At 42.9% G+C, this 17,005-nt stretch overlaps 1 protein-coding gene and 2 pseudogenes across 1 annotated transcript in view; 1 reads left to right on the top strand and 2 right to left on the bottom strand.

The window, feature by feature from the left end:
* Jaml (junction adhesion molecule like) overlaps window positions 1–17,005 on the bottom strand; it is a 33,240-nt gene that overhangs the window by 12,717 nt on the left and 3,518 nt on the right. The window contains exons 2-5 of the mRNA XM_023721193.1: window positions 13,038–13,100; window positions 7,962–8,116; window positions 6,421–6,646; window positions 891–1,003 (exon numbers count right to left, since the gene is read on the bottom strand). Coding sequence (XP_023576961.1) covers window positions 891–1,003; window positions 6,421–6,646; window positions 7,962–8,116; window positions 13,038–13,080 — 537 coding nt within the window. The 5' untranslated portion in view covers window positions 13,081–13,100. The remainder of the gene's footprint in view (window positions 1–890; window positions 1,004–6,420; window positions 6,647–7,961; window positions 8,117–13,037; window positions 13,101–17,005) is intronic.
* Window positions 4,743–5,981, bottom strand: LOC111818122 (annotated as a pseudogene).
* LOC105742885 lies at window positions 10,762–11,829 on the top strand (annotated as a pseudogene).

Here is a 17,005-nt window from a genome sequence, read left to right as displayed (position 1 = left end):
TACAAAAAGAAGAAGAAGAAGAAGAAGAAGAAGAAGAAGAAGAAGAAGAAGAAGAAGAAGAAGAAGAAGAAGAAGAAGAAGAAGAAGAAGAAGAAGACCAAATCTCCCTTGGTCTCACACACAAAACTGAGTATGAATGATTTCTTTTTTCAGAAGTACAATCTGTAATCCATTTTACTTCATAAGCATGAAATCTTTTATGAACTTTGTACCTCAGCTTCCTTTTTTTTTTTTTTGGCCACTCATCTCACCCTCAGGGCAGGGCTGGGGCAGCATGTGGCGCTGGGGATCGAGCCAAGGGCCCCTGCGCCAGCCTAAGTTTGCCTAAGCAGGCGCTTTAGACCACTGAGCTATCTCGCTGGCCTGCACCTTAACTTTCACCCCTCACAACACACCTCGACCCATAAATACATCACCTCACCATACTCGAGAGCTACCAGTCAGGCAGGCTAACAGAGTTCCCCTGAAATAGTTCTCCCTGATCCATCAAAATGTAATCGTATTCTTGGGCCTAGCCATAGCTCTCCTGTGTAGGCCACAAAGATCATCCTCCTCGTTGTCTCATGGTCTCCACAAAGAGAAGAAGAAAAAAGAAAACTCAAGTGTAGCAGCTGAGTCAGGTGAAAGGCTTCATATGCATGATTTTGTGTCAGGGTCTTGACAATCCTAAAGTGAAGCCCTTCCCTTCCTCCTGCCCATCTCCATCACTGGTCACAGGCCTGTTAAGAAGCCAGAGGCGCTGCCAAGTGCCTGAGCCAGAATCCTGTATCTGTCAGGCTCTGCAGCCCATGCTCTTGCAAAACTACCCAGCCGTGGTGTCTGGTGGCTGACTCTCCCTCTCCTGCCTCTGCCCTGCCCCCAGCCAAGGGCTTCTGCTTCTGCCTCCTCACCTTGGCTTGCTGTCCCGAGGAGAACATCCAGTCTACCTTGGTCACACGTCGCTCTTCTGTGCTCTGGAGATGACATCTCATCAGAGCTGACTCACCCTTGTGGACCATGAGCTCTGGGGATAAAATGGCAAACCGAGTAAGACCAAAGTGAAATCTATAGAAGTTGAAGAATTTCTAGAAGACATAATGGCTAGCCAAAGATCTTCAAGAGCAAAAATTCCTGACACTCCCTAGCACCACACATAATCCCTAAATAGAAGATCCAGATGATTCTGTGAGAACGAAGCACTCAGAGGCTATGCCCTTACCCCAACATAGCATCTGCAGAGTCAAGAAGCACCTTCTAGGTGCCCACAAATACCACATATGAGTTCTTACTGTCTTCATACAGCAGTAAACTCTCCTTTAATTATTTTCTTTTTTCCCTTTCCAGAATTCCTCCCGTGAACACCAGTCCCCACACTGAGTCTGTGTTACAGAAAATACAGGAGTGTAGAAGCCCCTGCTCTCTATTCTTCCACCTTGATGCCCACATCTGCATGGCATAAACAGGAAGTGGAAAGTCATAAAACTCTCACTCTTATATTTAACCCACTGGTTCTCCCAGCTGAGAACATGAACCATGGGTAACTTTCTTCCAATTATTTTATTCTTTTTACATGTTGTCTTAGACCCTATTTAAAACTTACTACTGGCTTTAGCACAGATCACAGGACTTCTTGCTAATTAGGCTCAGACAATAGACAGCTTTCTCCTTGACTTGCTTACTGTTTTAATCCTGCCCCCTCCCATGTGGTTCCCTTCCCCTGCTTCCAGCTCTCCAACTCCCAGGTCTCCCTCTGCCTGTTCACATAAGCAGCTGCCCCCACTCCTAAAAGTCCTTGAAGAGAAAAAGGCACAAGGCCATTTCTGATTTTTTCACAATGTGCCACACAAATCAATCACAAAGTTACTTGAGAATGGAAAGACAGGAGGGTGGGTATGCAGGGAAACACAGCCTGAGCCTTAACTAGATGGAGCTCCTTCAATATAATACAGAAGCCAATCTTTCATCAAGACTCTTTCTCTGGGGGCCGGGGAGATGGCTCAGTGGAATAAGTGCTTCCCTGGCAAGCATAAGGGCTAAGGGCCTGAGTTCAATCCCCGGTTCTGCCAAAAAAAAAAAAGAAAAAAAAAAAGAAAAAAGAATAATCAGAAGACTCTTTCTCTGGGAAAACATGAGTTTCCTGCCCAGCAGTGTGAAGAACCCCAAAAATATTATGAACTCTAGATTCAATGGAGGGAACCATTTTAACAGAAGTTCACTTCAAAGAATATCAGTGGAGAAGAAATCATCATCTGAGTCCATCAGTACACAGAGAACTGAACTGTGCCTTTGAGTACAACAATAATAACAGTACTAAGTTCTTTTACTTTTTATTAACTTATTTATTTGGTCCAGGGTCTCACTACACAGCTCAGATTCATAGTGATCCTCCTGTCTCAGCCTTGCCAGAGCTGGGATCACAGGCGTGCGCCACCACATCCAGTTTCAGTGACCAGCTCAGCACAGAACCGGCATGGCAAATGATGGAACCCAGGTCCTTGAGCTTGCCAGGCAGGCACTTAGACCGCTGAGCTATCTCCCAAACCTCTAAGCCCTTTTATTTATTTTTTTATTTTTGTTTATTTATTTATTTATTGTATTTAGTGCAGGGTCTACAGATTCTATAGGGTCTCACTAAACAGATCAGACTTGTAGTGATTCTCCTGTGTTCAGCTTTCCAAGCACTGGGATTACTGGTGCACACCACCACGCCCAGTCTCAATTGCTGTGTCAGCACGCCCCAGGAGTAGGGCTGGCAGGGCAGGCTAGGGATCAAACCGCTGACCCCTGCGTCTGCCTGAGAGGTGCTTTAATCCGCTGAGCTATCTGGCCAGCCTCTAAGCCCTTTTAATACACCAAGTATGTACTAACATCTTATATGTATTTTGTCAATTAGTCATTAATGCACATATGTATATATTTATATGTATAATAATTGTACATACAGTATATAATTTGATTGCTGGGACTGATTTATATTTAATGTATGCAATATATGTATTAATTACATATATGCATATATATATAAAATCTGGTGTAGATTGAACCTAGAACCTAATTCATATTAGCTCTACCCCTGAGCTACATCCTAGCCCTAGTCATTATTACATTTTGAGGTAACATACAAGACACTATCCCATTTTATAGGAAAGCCCAAAGCCATATAATTAGTAAAAGCAGAGCCAGCACACAACCCTAGGCCTAAGTGAAAACAAAGCCTAACTGTTTTCATGCAGCATACTGGAATCACTTCACATAAATAGGAGAATGAGCCAGACATGGTAGTACATGCCTGTGATTCCAGAAATCCGGGAGGCTGAGGCAGGTTTGAAAATTTCAGCCTAACCTGGGCAATCTAGCAACTTATAACCTGACTCAGAAAGAAAAAAAGAACAGTAATAATAGCAATAAGGATTGGGATGTTGTTCAGTTTGAAAACCTCATATTCAAAAAAAAAAGAAAAAAATAACAATAATATTCAAAAAAATAAGTAACAATAATAAAGTAAATAGAAATATGGCCTGTTCAAGAGCACAAGAACAGGAAGTTGATATTATTTTTTAACTTGTACTGTTTAACATAAGTATTTAAAAAGAACTGAATAGTAGAACAAGAGAAAAAATATAAACTGAAGGGCAAACTCTGCAAAGAAAATCATAAATAACTAACAAAATGGAGTCTCCACAGGGGAAGCGACAACTTCCATAAAGCTATCAGACACTTTCCAGTGAGCCACTGGATAAAATTGCTAGGAACTGGATCTGTTGGCATTCTGGCTGGGAGGGAAAATAATTGCAAGTTCCCTAGCATGTGCTGGGGAATACCCGAGTACTCCTAAAGTTATTCTAGCCTGTTTCCAGGGTTTCTTTAGCTCTTGACATAGTTTCTCATTGGTTCCACCTATGTCTCTCTCAAGCAAGAGCGGGCATCCATTTGGGGAAAGCACCCATCTAGTAAGCTGTTTGGACAGACAAGTTCCCAGCCAGGGCATTGGGATCGAAGACAGAAAAAGGAAGCATAAAAAAAAAAAAGTCTCTGGGAAATACACATCTGACTCACTTCCTCTCATGCGAACCACAACTTTGAACTGAAGAGGAAAAAGATGAAGAGAAGTAGAAGAAAGAAGGAGAACTCCCGGAGGTCACCTATTACGACTTCACTTCTTAGAAATCAGATGCAAGTGAAGATCACTAGCTAAAAACTTTCATTTGTCAAAAGTTATATTGATTACTCCGTACCGGGCACTATGCCCAAAGCCAAGCAGAGACAAAGAACACAGTGCCACCCAAGTAGAGGACACAGCTGAACGAGTAGATGGAGGGTCGTGAAGGCAGGGTGCTCTGGAGGAGAGATGAGCAGCTAAGGGCCTACTCTGGCTCTGGGGAACAGAGTCCCACATTCTAGCTCCCAAGCCAGACAGCAAGCTTCCTTGAGCCCAGAGACTACAGAACACATCTAATTCTGTGACCTTTTTTTTTTTTTTTTTTTTTTGCGGAACCAGGGATTGAACTCAGGCCCTTGCACTTGCCACGCAAGTGCTTATTTTACTGAGCTATCTCCCCGGCCCCTCTTTTTTTAAAAAAATAAAATAAAAATAAAAACAACTCTACATTTATTGGCCTTCAGTAAAAACATAAGGGTAGTCAAAACAATATGAACAAATGTTTTACAAACACTCCCAGAGCAAACCACTTAAACAATTGCCTTTTTACATAGCATCATAATTGCCACTGCCTCACTTCCCTATTTGAATTCATTGATCATTTCTAGTTGGAGACATTTTGCAGCAGAGTAATGTTATCTCCTTTCAGCATGATCCAACCCAGTTGTTTTCTTGACTTTGTTTTACAATGAATTTCTTCTGCATCATCTAATACAAGGTTCATGTACTCATCAAAAGCAATAGTACAGCCCTCTATCCACATGTTCACTTGCTCATACAGCCACCCCTGGATCCGGGATCTATTCTGCAAGTATCTGAAGATGAGGTTGATGGGATGCACCATCACCTTCTGCACTTTCTGGCCCTGACCCCGGTACACCACGGCGGAGCCCAACAAAGACAATGCCAACCACCACCTCTATGACTTTCAACTACTTTTTAGGTGTGTGTTTTTGTTGGGAAATATCTGCATTAATATAGTAAACTTCTAGAGACAGTGGGTGTCATTATAAGAAATGATCCTTCTTAGTTAAAACTATGCTTCATGTTCTAGGACAATAATGGTGACCCTCTTAGAGACCAAATGCCAAACTGCAACCCCAAACCCACTTATTTACTGCCACATGCCAACCCTGCAACTAAACCTGAATGCTGGGGTTTTAATGTAGAATGCAAGAGCTCATACATCAATATCTTTTGTCTTCTAAAAAAAACCCACAATAGCATGTGTGCCATAGGTTTGCCACTGTTTTAGGGTAAGAATTCCTTGCCAAATTTCCTCCTGTTGGTTTACTCTCTCCAAGCTTTGCTTCAAAGACCAACCAGACAGCCATCTCTGTGATCTGCATTACTTGCCCTGAGGTTTTTCTGCAGCCAAATGCTCTACCCCTGAGCTATGTTCTCGCCTCTGAGGCTGCTACCTCTGCAGCTGAGTTACAGTCTCAGCTACATTCAGTCTAACTAATGCTTGGGCAAAGGGGAAGGAACTTTCTAAGCGTCTGTCTCGTCCTGACTCAGGCTGCCTCAGCTCATACTCTCACTCTCAGACTGTTTTAAAGCAGAAAAATCTTTTCTTCAAACAAAATCTGAAGTAGGAGCCCAGTTAAAAATCAAAATAACCAAAACAAACAGGAAAAGGGAAAGGACTCTGGCCACAGTGATGGTAGAAAACTGGGGTCCTTTTTCTGTCTTTGATCCCAATGCCCTAGCTGCCCTGGCTTCCCTGGCTTCTACAGATCCCTACTCTGTTCAAGCTTTCAGGGCTGCTTGGGATTCCTGGAGTTTAAATTTATGAAGAGGGACAATTTTAAAGCTTCAGATCTATTGAAGCTACTTCCTCCATTCACGAATGGGGAAATAAGGTGCAAAGAAGTTAGAGAGATCTGCTTACTTCTTTAATAACTGGCAGACCACCTACCACAAGTGCGTATGATACGTGGATATAGATCAATGTGTATAACTGATGGGAACAATCAGAGGGAACAAACAGTAAAAGAGAACACAGTTTTTCAGAAGTACAGCAGTCACTGATAAACACGTAGCCTTTGGTAAGGTCCTTAACCTCTACCTTCCTCTGAAAAATGGAAAGAACAGTATGTCTTTCACAGGGTGTTTTTTGAAAGGGAAGTATATTTGTAGCAATAATTATCACAATTTTCTTTTAATAAAATAATCACCATCTGTCAAAGGCTCACTCTGTGGTGAGCACGTAGCTCTGCTCAACCAACTCAGGCCCCCTCGTCCTGCACACTGAGTCTCTCGCCCTGTGGGTCTCCTCCTACCTTTGTCTTCCTCTGGTAGCACATGTAGCACCACAACTTTCTTAAACACCCTGCTCTCGTGTTCAAGGTAGATTGCACAGTTGTAGATTCCCTGATCAGCATCTTGCACATCTTGGAGCAGTAGAGAACCATCATTTTGGGAGACATCACCCACCAAGTGTGATCGGTTCTGAAAGCGCCCTGTAGGCACCGTCAAGTTGGAGTAATAGAAGAGTACATATTCATCCTGCAAGGGGGGGACAAGAGGAGAAAAGCAAAAGAGTGGCCAACCAAGAGCCTGGATTTAAAAGGCCCAAATGAGTGAAAGCACAGTATGATCCCCAATGTCACCATTATCAAAAACTTAATGCCACCCAGTTAATAATGGCAATGCGCCAGGAAACCTTCTAGCTTGCACAAGGTGCTGTGACTCATTCTCTACAAAGGCAAATGGAGAAATTGGGTGCATAAGTTTCTACTTCTTATAAATTAAGGAAGACTGTTACACCCACGCTGAAGATCCCTCCGAGGATTCAAACGATGACAATTTGTAGAAATCATATCTCAGCTTTGCCCTGTTTCCTGCCAAGGCTGCCAGATGAATGGCATTCAAGTGCATGATATAATCCCCTTGGCATAGTGGGCTGGTGTTCCCGGAATGCTGCTGCCACTCCTTCTCACATCTGCCCTCCTCCAGCCAGCACATCAGAACACAAAAGAAGGTGTCAGAGACAGGAAATGGCTACAGGGTGGGGGGTGGGGGGTGGGCCCTGGGGAATCCTTATCTCTGCAAACACCAGAGCTATACCCTTCATATAATAACAAATAGTAATAAAATTTTGGCTGACATTAATGTTACAGAGATAATAATAAGTAGGCTTTGAGCTACAAAAACATATTTCAGTTGTGAATGCTGGGATTTTATCACTGGTAGCAAATTGTTGGGAACATAGTTCACAAATGAATTTCACAAATGAATCTCTGAAAAGACTTGATACTTCAGTTTCTTACTCTAAAGAGCTAGGTGTGAAACCCTCGCCCAGCCATGCTGCACCTGCTAGTCCTAGCATTTCAACTAGGTGTGAAGGAGAAAAAGATGATTCCCAGAAGAGTAGAATGTTGACAGAATCTGCTACCCTGCCTCCAGCATGCAAGATAATGATGTCCTTGTTCTTTGGCCCAGCTCATTACTCTTCTGTCCAGACCACAGAAATTACCCCTCTCACCCACCTTCTCTATTCTGCAAAGAGAAGGAGAGACAGAGGAAGGAAGTGAAAAGAACTTCATGGGAAGGTCTCATATTGACCTTTGACTACCTTAAGTTTAAGTACTGCCAGAAATATAATTGCGTTTCTCATCACTGATCAAGAAGCTAGAACTCAGCAAAGCTGGGTGACCTCTACTGACTGCACAGCCATGTGGTTTTTTCGGAAGGAGGCCCAAGTATGATGCCAAAGCTCTTGCAAAACCATCTCATGGTACCTGATGACAGACTCACCCTCTCCCCACCCTACTCTATCATTTGCCAAGGATTCTCCTGTGCAGTGCAGTGTCCTCAGTACCTTGCCATGCAGTCCTGGGGAGTGTATCCAGTCTACCTTGGTCACTCTTTTTCCTTCAGTGTTCTGGATAATACATCCCATCAGGGCTGAATCACCCACGTGGACTCTTAGCTCAGGGTGTGAAGTAATCAAGTCAACGAAGCTCAAAAAATAACCTAAGGAAACAAAGGCAAGAAGACACATCAGGGGCCAGGGAGATAGCTCAGTAGAGTAAGTGCTTCCCTGGCAAGTGCAAGGGCCTGAGTTCAAGCCCCAGTTCCAACAAAAAAAAAAAAAAAAAAAAAGAAGAAGAAGAAGAAGAAGGGCTGGAGAGATGGCTCAGTGGTCTAAAGCACCTACTTGAAACAAGCTTGGCAAAGCACAGGGACCGCGGTTCAATCCCCAGCGCCACATGCCAGCCAGCCCCGCCCCCTGGTGGGCTGAGCTGGCCACACACACACACAATAAATAAATGTAATAAATAAATATTTAAAAAAAAAAAAAAAAGAAGAAGAAGAAGAAGAAGAAGAAGAAGAAGAAGAAGAAGAAGAAGAAGAAGACACGTCATTTAGACAAATACCCTCAACTACAAAAATCACTAAGTACTGTATGTTTCCCCTTGATGACAACAGAGACCAAGCCCTAGAACCAGGAAGGCATCAACAAGAGCAGGAGAAGCACCCTCTGGTTATCTGCGTGGCTCAAGTTTGAAGGGCTCTGCAATCTTTTTTTTTTTTTTTTTTTTAATGTATTTGGCATAGGGTCTCACTATGCAGCTTGGACTCATACCAATTCTCCTGTCTCAGTCTCCCCAGTGCTGGGATTATAGGGGTGCACTACCACGCCTGGTCTCAGTGGCCAGCTCAGCACATCCAGGGACAATACAGGTGCTTAGTGTGCTGAGTTATACCCCAGCCCTGGGTTCTGCAATCTTTATACTGCAGCAAGTACTGTTTGGTTTCATTCCCTTCTCTTGAAGAGTCTCTTCCTCTTTCTTAAAGTTCCTAGAGTTCCTCCTTCCAACTTTCTAAAGAAAGAAAGGAAATCCTGAAGTCCTCCTTATCCACTTAGACACCTGTTTCCACTTACTTAATTTTTTAAAATTAATTTTATTGAGAAAGAAATAGCAACAAGACAGTTGTAAAACAGGTTGGTAGGACAGTTACAATAATTAATACACTGCATATTGTTGTCTTCATAGTAGCTATTCATAGTACAGGATGAAGACATGATATCTTGTCTGAACACTGTTAGTTCAAATATTTCTTCTCATTGAACTAAGAGAAAGTAGCTGTATATTGATGCTAACTAATTTATATAGTACGTTTCTTGATCCTAAATTCTCCACTGGTTTCCTATCCAAATGGTCAACACATCAGTATATTAGGTTCTGTTCCACTTCTCCCTTTCTTCAGTTCCTTCACAAAAGCTTATCTTTGCATCTGATGGCTAATTAGTGAAGTGCTTGTAAGTAGGCTGAAGCAGAGCACTGCCTTCCCCTTCCACCCTCCCCCACCTCACCTCCACCCCCAGTTCTGCCATGGACACTCGCTTTTCATCCTCCAGGCTTTTGCACACAGGGACCATCATCTCCCCATGATCTGAATGTCCTTCAAGGAATTTCAAGAGGTCAAAAAAAAAATCCAAACCATTGCATAGATATTTCTGTTTTCATAATATGTGCTCCATGCAGAGAAAACAAAATCAAGAGAGACAAATTTAGATGCTGCCCAGTTCATATCAAAGAAGAGCCAAGAGAACACATATGGCAATGAACAGAAAATGTGCCCAGTTTTTATTCAAGCTGTTTTCCTGAGAGAAGAGAGCTAACTTCCTGCCCAACAGCAGGTTCACACAGTAGGGAGGACAGAAAAGAAAACATGAACTCCAAACACTTCGGAGGGAGTTATTTTGAAAGAAATCAAAATTAGCTCCCACAACTATTTGGAATTTTCCTATGAGAAGTTAAGCATCTGTATGTTTGGCTGAAGTTACAAGTGAATTTCCTGTAATATTCATAACAATGGGACAGGCATGGTAACACATGCTTGTAATCCCAGCACTCCAGAGGCTGAGGCAGGAGAATTGCTGTGAATTTGAGGCCAGCCTGGGCTACCTACTGAGTTCAAGATCAGCCTGAACTACACGGCAAGACCAGTATTTAAAAAAAAAAAAAAAATGCCTATAGCATTAAGTGAAGAACTCTAAGGAAGAATGACAGCAAAGAGAAACTAAGGTCTGAAGCTCTGCAGGGTAATCTTGGCAGAGAAGAGGGTAAAGAAAATAAGACTCTCTACAGAGAAGGAAAACGTCTTCTAGAAGACATGAGAAACTCCATAGATGTAGACTGGAAACTTCCCGGATGGAAGAGCAAAACGACGCCGGCTGCTCGCAGATCTCTATGGGAGTATTTACACTCCCTCAGAGATAACTACAACCCTGCTTCTTGAAAAATATTTTTGGGTGCATGTGTGCGTGTGTATGTGTGTGTGCATTTGTGCACACTTTGTGTTGCTGAACTTCAAGTAATGGCAACACTTTTGTGAACTTCCCAGGGGCAGTTTTTAGTTCATTGTTCACAGTTCCAGAAATAATAATGAAGAGAAAAATAAAAGGCTATCAGAGCAAAAATAAAAGGCTATGAGATCTAATTAATTTATTCTTCCCACATAGCTATGTCTATGGAATAAGGAGAAAGACAGGGAGAAAAGAGGAGTTTTCAAAACTAGAGAGAAGTGGTGATGAGCAGCCAGAAGTGGCCCCAAGCATGTGAACAAGATCTCATCAGGAGAAGTCAACCTGGCCTGAGCAGAAGACCAGAATGGACTTCACAGAAGGAAGTGGAGCCTCAGAGGAAACCAGAGATGAAGTGAGCACGGGGATGAGGGAAAGGCTCCAGGTAAAGGGAGCCACCGCAGATTGGGAAAGAGCTCAGTGTGTCTGAGGAGCCACAAGAAAACTGGAATGGCTAAAACATGAAATCAAGGGATTCTCAGCCTGTCCTTGGAAATATAGTTCCAGATCTGAGACTAGCAGTGCAAGAATTTCAAGTGCCATAGAGAAACTGTCTATCACACAAGAAGGTTCCAGAGTAAGGACCTGAAGACATTCTGTGTCTGATAGAAACCATGTCTCCCCTCTCCAAGAAAGTAGGCATTGGCTTCTGAAACAGCTGCTTTAGCAAAACCATCAAGTTCCAGCTTATGTCTTCATTCTCACCAACCAAAGGGAACTGAAAATACACAACATTGGCTTTTAAAAATATATGAGAGAGGCGAAGACTCTGAAAATAAACAGCCATTGCCTCGTGAGCTTTCTTCTCTGGGCCTGTGTCCGACTCTCCACTGCTGTGGGTCTGCTCAGAGGCCAAAGATCCAACTGCAGCCATAAGCAGCAATGTGTGCTTCAAACAATCTGGCCACTGGGCCCGGGAATGCCCTACTGGAGGAGACCGTGGCTGTGGTATGAGAATTCGTGGCAGAGGTTTCCAGTTTGTTTCCTCATCTCTTCCAGGTATCTATTACCATTATGGTGAGTCTGGTCATCTTGCCAAGGAATGTGATCTTCAGGAAGACGAAGCCTGCTATAACTGCAGTAGAGGTGGCCACATTGCCAAGGACTGCAAGGAGTCTTAGAGAGAGCAGGAGCAATGTTGCTACCACTGCAGCAAATCAGGTCCTCTGGCTCGTGACTGTGACCATGCAGAAAAGCGGAAGTGCTACTCTTGTGGAGAGTTTAGACACATTCAGAAGGACTGTACCAAAGTGAAGTGCTATAGGTGTGGTGAGGTTGCTCACACAGCCATCAGGTGCAGCAAGACAAGTGACATCAACCATGTGGCAAGTCAGGGCACCTTGCATGGGAATGTACGATTGAGGCCCCAGCCTAATTATTTTCCTTTGTCACCCCTCCTTTTTCTGATTGATGGTTGTATTATTTTCTCTGAATCCTCTTTACTGGCCAAAGGTTGGCAGATAGAGGCCATTCCCAGCCCAGTGAGCTTTACTTGCCGTGTAAAAGGAGGAAAGGGAAGGGGAAAAAATGATTTTATGCATTAAAATACAAAAATTTTATGTTTAGTTTGGTAGAGATGTTATCTATTATTCTTTGTTAAAGAACCCCCTTTCTATGCCACTAGTAAATAGGGATTGACAAATGGGAAGAGTTGTCAGACCATCAAGCCCATCCTGGGCTTCTTGATTATGTTCCCATGTAGGAGGTAAAGCCAATTCTACAAGTGTCTTTGAAGTTCCTTAAATAACTTTAATTTTGGCATAATGATGGCCTTGGATCCTCTGACCTCAGTCGCTGTTAAATAACATCAAGTAACATCTATATCAGCCCTCATAGAACATATAGTTGAGTGGGTGTAAACAAAAAAACAGGCAATGTGTGCACTAATGGCTGTGTGGCTGTGGGAGAGAATAGGTAGACACGTAGACAGAACACCTTCACCACAGCGCTGGTGGTGGACACACAGACGGGGATGGCAAAGGTTTAGAACACAGTTTTTCAAAGACTAAAATCTAAAACCCAGAGTAAACATTGATGCTCAGAGTTAGCATAATTTGGAGCTCTTCAGGAATTGCAGAGAAATGCATTTTTCACAGAAATCAAGATGTTATTTTTGTATACTATATCACTTAGGCAACTGTTTCATTTAGTGTAATCAGTTTTTAAAAGTCAGATGGAAAAAGCAACTGAAGTTGTAGAAAATAGAAAATGTAATTTTAAAGCTGGAGGAGGAAGAGGAAAAACTTAAGAAAATAAAAAATAAAAATACATGAGAGGTCCCGTGAAATAGCTCTGTGAACTAAGTGCCTGCTTAGGCAAGCACAAGGACCAGGGTTCGATCCCTGGTACCACATGCCATGCTGGCCCCACTCCTGAAGGCACTGAGCTGGCCACTAAGACCAGGTGTGGTGGTGCACGCCTATAATCTCAGTACTAGGGAGGCTGAAAACAAGAGGACCATTACAAGTCCAAGCTGTGTAGTGAGACCGTGTACCAGATAAATTTTTTTTTTTAAAAAAAGCATAAGACTTAGGAGAAATTGGGAGATCAGATGCCACCATCCAACACTACACTTCCACTTACCCAGTAACACTGGTATCAGCACGAGCTTCAGTGGGCAAAACATGCTGTTCACAACTTTTCAGTCTTAAAAGGAAAGAATCAGAAAAATCACATAAATAGGAGTTCATTAACTTAACATGCCAACAGTATGTGCCTGTGTGGACCAGCCTGTGTAAGGTTCTGGCACACGGCCCTGAACACACAGGAGAAGGCCCCAGCGCCACCACAGTGTACATGTTGGGAGGATGGGCAAAAAGAAGCAAATGAATGAGTGAGAAAATACCAGATGTTGCTAAGTGCTATCATGAAACAAAACATAGTTATGTTTGCAGAATCACTTGGGGAACTGCTTTAAATTGGTCGGAGGGGCAGATTATGTGGAAGTTGATTTTCAAGAGAAAGAAGAAAGGATTACAAGATGTTCTTGAGATGACAACCATAGGGATTCCACAACCTGAGTGTTCTGCATAAACATAGTTAGAGGATACCAGACCTGACCTTTTCACCTACCGTTCCAACTAAATCATAAATGCTACTTCTAAATATACGAAGAATGTTCAGCCTGTGTGGGAGAAGAGAACACAGAATAAGGAGACATTTTAAACTCAGTTCAGTATCAACCAAACTTTGGACAAAAAGAGGCCAAGTGAAAGGCTCATGGTGACTTTTTTTTTAAAAAAAACTTTGTCAAGGCAAAGCAGAGTGGGTAGAATTGAGAATTAGACTGTGCAAGGGCAAAAGTCCTTCTCTAATGTCTGTATTGTCTCGTGGTATTAATTTCACTGCATTCATCAGCTCTTGAAAAGGAACTCTTTGTTCTACCCCAGGCCCCCAAGTTTTCTCTGCTGAACAGTGGAATCTTAACACCAAGAAGTTACAATTCAGCCAGTCTTCTGTCCCTACCTACAACTGTGCCTGGTCTCAGCTACCCCATATGCCTAGCCGCCTCACCAATAGAGGAAACCCACTCCACAATCTGCTGAGAGGAAAGGCCTCCTAGCTCTATTAACAGAAAGCCACAGTACTTCACCTGGCTCTACTGGGACATCTGTCACACATTGTGGCTATTTTTATTTGTAAAAAAGGAATTGCCTGATTCTTTATCCCTGTCATAACCAACAAAATCCTCCACCTAGAAAATCAGGTCAAACTGTTCCAGGGATTTCCTTCCTCAGGTCCCACTTGACCTTACAGAGCCTCAGTTCATTCTCCTATAATACAACAATAACACAGGAATCAGACCTGGAAGTGTGGATAACAACGCTTTGAAAATACAGAAAGTATCACCACAGAAGATTCTATTTTCTTTAATCCAGAAGTCTGAAAGAAAACAGTCTGTAGCTTGTGGGAAGATTTCAGACAGAGTTTTAACCTTCATGCGAGTGGCAAATGATGAATTAGAAAACACTGGAAGCTTAAAGCTTCCATTTTGAACCTCACTGTAACCATGTGGATTATAATTAAACTGAGCCAGATGCACTAGGAGCTCCCCAAACAGAATTACCTCTTATTTCTCAAGCTAGCTGAAACCCTTTTCCTCCTCCATAGGCCACTTCACCCAGCATGTACAGGGATAAGGGTTATGATGGGCTTCCTTTTTAGCATCCCTTAACTTTAGTTCATGAGATCCAGATATATGAAATTCCCATTGCCTTCAGGAAGAACCTTTCTCCCAGGGAGTTGGTTGTGCTCCCTCCTCTGACCAGCAGAGGACCTGGACATTCTCCAGCAGCACACCATTTGCAGAGAGGAGTAAAGGTTGATTGACGTATCTCTCACCAACTCCTACTCCGGTCTGTGTGTTAATAAGGGCAGAACCAGAGCTACACATTGGTATCTGTGCCTCATTCCTGTGCGGTAGGACCTATGTGCTGGCACATACTGAGTAGGTGCTCATGGCTGCCAACAGGCCTATTCCAGAGAAATCAGTTTCAAAGTATCCTGCAAGACCGGGAGAAAGGCAGAGACTCCAAAGTTACTGAATCTAGTAGCTGTGTCCACCCAACCCGATCCCTCATAGCCACACTCTACTTTCAAACAAATCGTGGGCAAGGTGAAAACACTCTGATGAATAGAAATGGGTATTTTCAGCCTTAACAACTCGAAAGCATCGTGAAGGCTCTGTGTGAATGGAGAAGCAATAATTTTAGCAGAAATAGCATTGAGCTGGAGGTTTTTAACATTTCTTTTCCAAGGTCAGATCTCCTGTTAGCTAACTGTTTGGTCTTTGGGGAAATCATTCCAACTCCTTGGGCTTCAAATGTAACATTAAGGGATCAGGCTCTTCTTCTACCTAGTTAATAGAGCACCATACTAGAAATCTGGTATTGCTACATGCTAAGTCCGAGAAGTCTGTGTGTCCAGCAGAGCCTGAATTATTTATATCCCAACTGATTTAACTCTTGTCACAACCCTGAGAGATGCTACAGATGAGGAAACCAACATACTAGCTGGTGGAGTGACTTGACAAGAACATATAGCAGGTGGCAGAGCCAGGATTTGAATACTGGCAGTCTAGAGCCGAGAATGGGCAGCTCACTCACTGTGTGGCTCGTGGACACTGCTTCTCCGTGTCTGTGAAAGTAATCCATGTGTGAGGCTGTGTCAAAACAAGATTAATCTATTCCTCCTGGCCAAGTGCTCTTCCAGTTCCTCTTGCTCACACGTTGACTCCATTAACTCCTATGTATCTTTTGGATATCAAGTTAAATGTCACTTAGTTGGGGAAATCTCTCCTCAACCACATGTCTTAATAATACTATTTACCTTTCTTTTAGGGCATGTATCACAGCTTCTAACTATTTCTTCGTGTGCTCACATAATCAAAGTCTTGCTGTTTAGTACATCCCCCAAGACATTTAGCTCCACAAGGCCAAGAGCGGTGCCTACACCCCCCACCACCCTGTGCCTCCAGTCCCAGCATGGTACAAAGTGCAGGGAAGCACTTGGCAACTATTTGTCAGCCAAGTTCTTGCCAAGGACACTTGAGGCAAGTTCAAGTTTCCTAGTTAGTTCAGAAATATTAAAAAAATTTTATACACACACACATACCTATACATAGTCATGAGTCTCTTAGGTTAATATATTCTAAGAAATGTATCATTAAGGGCTGGGGAGATAGCTCAGTGGTCTAAGCACCTGTCTGGTAAGTGCAAGGACCTGTGTTGGATCCCCAGTACCTCATGCCATGCCTGCCCCATGCCGAGCCAGCCACTGAAACCAAGTGTGGTGGTGCACATCTACAATCCCAGCACTGGGGAGGCTGACACAGGAGGATCACTACAAGTCTGAGCTGCATAGTAAGACCCTGTACCAAATAAAAAAATAAATATTTTTTTTAAAAAAAGAAATGCATCATTAAGTGATTTCATTATTGTTCAAATGTAATAGCATATACTTATTGAGGGATATAATATTACTGGGTGATGTAATTTATTTATTTTTTTTTTAATTTTTTTTAAATTTTATTTGTGTGTGTGTGTGTGTGTGTGTGTGTGGCCAGCTCAGCCCACCAGGGGGCGGGGCTGGCTGGGCATGTGGTACTGGGGATTGAACCGCGGTCCCTGTGCTTTGCCAAGCTTGTTCTAAGTAGGTGCTTTAGACCACTGAGCCATCTCACCAGCCCTGGGTGATGTAATTTATGAAAAACAGTATTTTTCATATACTGTTTTTGATTGAACTGTTATTTGAAGGGCTGGGAAATAGCTCAGCAGATTAAAGCACCTGTTTAGACAGACACAGGGACTGGGGTTTGATCCCCACCTTGCCGTGCTGGTCCCACCCCCAGCGCACACTGAGAAGGCATTTTAGACTAGGCATGGTGGCACATGCCTGTAACCCCAGCACTTGGGAGGCTGAAAACAGGAGGACCACTATGAATCCGATCTCTGTAGTAAGACACTATAGACTCTGATATATATATATATAAAAAGGAAAGAAAGAAAGTAGACAGTGTGAAGTAAGCTGGTAGTTTCATTAGATGTAAATCG

Source organism: Octodon degus, unplaced genomic scaffold, assembly GCF_000260255.1.
Source record: "Octodon degus isolate 3935 unplaced genomic scaffold, OctDeg1.0 scaffold00080, whole genome shotgun sequence".
In the NCBI taxonomy this organism is placed as follows: domain Eukaryota; kingdom Metazoa; phylum Chordata; class Mammalia; order Rodentia; family Octodontidae; genus Octodon; species Octodon degus.
This window is presented reverse-complemented; position numbering and strand designations above follow the sequence as displayed.